At 35.1% G+C, this 3,769-nt stretch overlaps 1 protein-coding gene across 1 annotated transcript; it reads left to right on the plus strand.

Moving 5' to 3' along the window:
* The first annotated feature begins 1,422 nt into the window (after positions 1 to 1,422).
* LOC111031048 lies at positions 1,423 to 3,711 on the plus strand. The gene is made up of 2 exons (XM_022310834.1): positions 1,423 to 1,625; positions 2,821 to 3,711. The coding sequence occupies exons 1-2, from the start codon at positions 1,569 to 1,571 to the stop codon at positions 3,562 to 3,564; spliced, it is 801 nt and encodes a 266-aa protein (XP_022166526.1). The 5' UTR covers positions 1,423 to 1,568; the 3' UTR covers positions 3,565 to 3,711.
* The last annotated feature ends 58 nt before the right edge of the window (positions 3,712 to 3,769 follow it).

The raw sequence follows: 3,769 nt of genomic DNA on the forward strand, positions 1-3,769 counted from the left end.
TAATTATTTTAAAATTAATTTACTATCAATAAGTTTATTTTATTTTCAAAGTTAGATATTCAATATTTTTACAAATAAAGCTTCAGTGACTCAATTATCCCATATAAAAAAACATGTTGTTTGTTAATTTAACATAAATATCAAAAAATTTAAAAATGTATACCCCTTCGTATCCTCATAATATAAATAAAATTAATATACAAGATAACAAGATACGAATGTAAGTGATTAAAACTATTGAGTCTTAAAATGTCTAAACTATCATAAATGAATGAAAGTAATAAGTAGGTACTAAACATTGGTATAGATATTCCGTAACATTTAAATATAAATTGAGTTGTTATTGTAGGTATTATGTTATGTGGCTGAATAGATATGAGGGTATAACAAAATTGAACTTCAAAATCAATATTTTTTATCTCACATCCCAGAAAAAAAATGGTTTAAAATGTACGTATGCGTTAAGACTCAAGAGTATAAGAACTACTGATCGATGCCTAGTTGTAAGTTCAAAAGCCTACCTAGACAAAGAGTAGAAACGATTGTCGAGTTGTGGCGTTTGTGTATATATTGGCATACGCTCCTGTAAGACATCTTGTCGCAGGGACCGTTGCCAAAAATCCCAGTCTCGTAAAAAGTCATTGAAAGGACCTTGGACGAAGGACTCCCCGAGGAAGTGAAAAAATAACAACAACACTGTACTACAACTTTGCAAAACCACGGACCGAGCCCGCCCTTCCGACGATAAGCGCCCAGCTCAGTGGGTACTGACCTGGTAACATTGCAGCATCCTGTCCGAGCCCCGACGGACGGCGGCCGTTTCCACCGCATTGTGGTGACGACTTCTGGACAAATTGCACACGAGTTTGTCGATACTGGCGCGAACGCACAACCGAGCACCGGACGTTATACGCGAAGCCATAGCACTGTACTGGACGTGTTCAACAACATCGGCGACCGAACGGCAGCGACTTGTTGGTCAGCCCCACACACGGACACTGATCGACCGGCGACTGTGGCCGCCACTCATAACGGAACAATCGTGCTGTACGTCGGGGAATCTCCGCGGGCCGTTCGCGGTGGTATTTCCACCTTTTTCCTACCAAACGTCCGACCGACCCGATATTATCACGGACTTGCAGCAGCAGCACCAGCTGTTCGCCAATGCGTATCGTTCGCGGGTGACCGGTGACCGCGATAACGGACACGGTTGCCAACGCGACGACGCTGCTGAAGGGCAGCCACAGGCACCCCCGCCGTTCCAACGACAACAGCTGATGTTATGTTGATACTGTGATAATCACTCGCTCAGTAGCAGCAGCTGATTTTATTGTTATTGTTGTCACCAACAAGAGATAAAACGAAACAAACATGATTAAAAACAACGATAAAAACGGATAAGACAAAAAAATATATTGGAAAAGTCGCAATTTGCTTGTTTGCACGACAGTCGACGAATGTCTCGCACCGTGCTCGATGGTTGGGTGACCGTAATTGTTTACGATCTGCGCTCGCCGTTGTCCGTCGAACGTTTAACGCTTGAGAAAATATGATTTGATTTCGTCGGTATGGAACGACAAAGGCCAAAAACTCGCTCTCCGTCTGAGACCAAACACCCGGCCAAAGTATGTACGACATCTGCATAACGGTGTTATTTCCGAAACGAAATCAGAATTAAGAAGCCTTTCATCCTTTGTATTTGTATATTATAGTTAGGTAATCAATTTACGTCTAACAAACAACAGTTTAAAATGTGAAGATGAAAAAAACGTGTCCTCGTATTTTTCTCTGTCTGAGTGGTACTTGGCTCACAGTTTTCCGGTTCATTTGGTTTTTCTATCAAGGCCGTTTGATCCTGTTGTAATTCTATACAGACTTGCCCCTTTGTTATGAACTCGTTATGTAATGTGTGTATATTATACATTCTCGTTTTGTTACAGTAGGTAACTTTATATTTATGTTTACCAGTTGGGCATTTTAAATGAAAAAAATCCGATTTTTCCAAACCTTTGAAACAATGTTCATAATGTGTACGCCTGTTGATTATTCACTCGTGAAAATTTTGTTTCCTGTTGACATTTATTCAACAACTTTTAATTCTGTTTTATTACCTATCTAGAATATGGTATTTATGAACAGTATGATAATATTATTCAGTGGTGTCATTTTAGTTTTTTATAAAAGAGATCGAAAGTTTTAACCAGCCCAAATAATGGATAACTTGAAAAAAATTGATTACTTTACTCGCTATTAGATATTAATTATTATGTTCCTTTTCCTTCATAAAAAATAAACATTCCAACTTTCATGCACGTCCACGTATGCGTCTAAATATAAATATATTCCAACTATTAATTAGTTATTACCAATTTATCATTGTGACAATAATTTCTTAGTGCACAATATATTATTAAAAAATAGGCATGTTTTTGCATTAAGAAAGTATAATAATGGTTAAAGTGAGATATTTGAAATAGTTCTAAACATGTCCAAGCTCAGTAAACTAATATGATGAACAGATGCATATTCAAGGAGGGGCTTTGCTCTACCCATTCTCCATATTTTATCCTTTTTTGTTACATTATTTTGAGATAAAAATATAATTTTTTTATTTGAATTTTTTGTTCGTACTCCCCCTCCTCCCCTAAGACATTTCTAAATAAGTCCTTAATATATCATGTTCATAATTTTAGTTTTTTTTTCAACAAAATAAATGTTTTTTTTTTCAAACTTAATTTATAAGATAGTTATTTGAAAATCATCAAACTTGTAAATAATGTAATTTCATTTGGTCATTTTTAACAATTTTTTTGGTTGCAGATATATGTTGAAGAACCAGAACCTATAGACAATGTGCTCAATTCTTCTGCAGTGGATGATGTTGAAAATGCTCTTCACGAAGCATTCAATGATATTTTTTTAAGTACAGAACTTTCAAAAGAAGTTAATGATAGTGTCAGTTATTTAAATAATGACACTACTAAAATATCTGATACAGAGAACGTTATTGAAGAATCTACAGCTAAAAATATAACACCTTCATCTATTCTACCGATTTCAATTCCTTGCTCTGTTGGTTCATTACCAACTCCTTGTGCTCCAATATACAATGAATTATGTAGTTCACCAATTAATGAAACACCTTTTGAATCTTTAACTCCATTTAACGATGAACAACTGGCAGAATATTATCAAAATAAATTATTATTTGGATTACAAGAGTGTATTGAAGAATTTAATCATACAGAATTAAAATTTTTCCAAATTTGTGAACATCCACTTTACACATTACTTCAAGATTATTTACATGCAAGACTTAGACTTGAAAGCACTAAACAAGAAATTAAAGAATCAAAATATTCATACGCTACACATGAAAAACATATCTGGGCATTAGAACCAGCCACATATACACAGTATGGTGAATGCCAAGTAAATATTATTAAAAAATGGTTTTATTTGGATAAGTTAACATATTCTATCATCATATACACCAGGGGTGGGCAACTGGCGGCCCGCGAGCCTTTTTTATCTGGCCCGCGCTACATTTTCAAATTGCATTAGGTATAGGTATTTTAAACTTTATCGTCTATACTCTGTAATCTATAATGTAATAGTCTATACTCTATCTTATCTATATGATAATTGTTATCTGGTATTGAACATCTTTAAATGTATATTAAATCAAAACATAGAAATCGACTTACAGATGAAACATTAAGTCACCTACTTCATGTTTCTTCATCCGAAATAGAAGTCGATTTCGCCG

The sequence above is a fragment of the Myzus persicae genome, unplaced genomic scaffold (genome assembly GCF_001856785.1).
Source record: "Myzus persicae strain clone G006 unplaced genomic scaffold, MPER_G0061.0, whole genome shotgun sequence".
NCBI lineage: Eukaryota > Metazoa > Arthropoda > Insecta > Hemiptera > Aphididae > Myzus > Myzus persicae.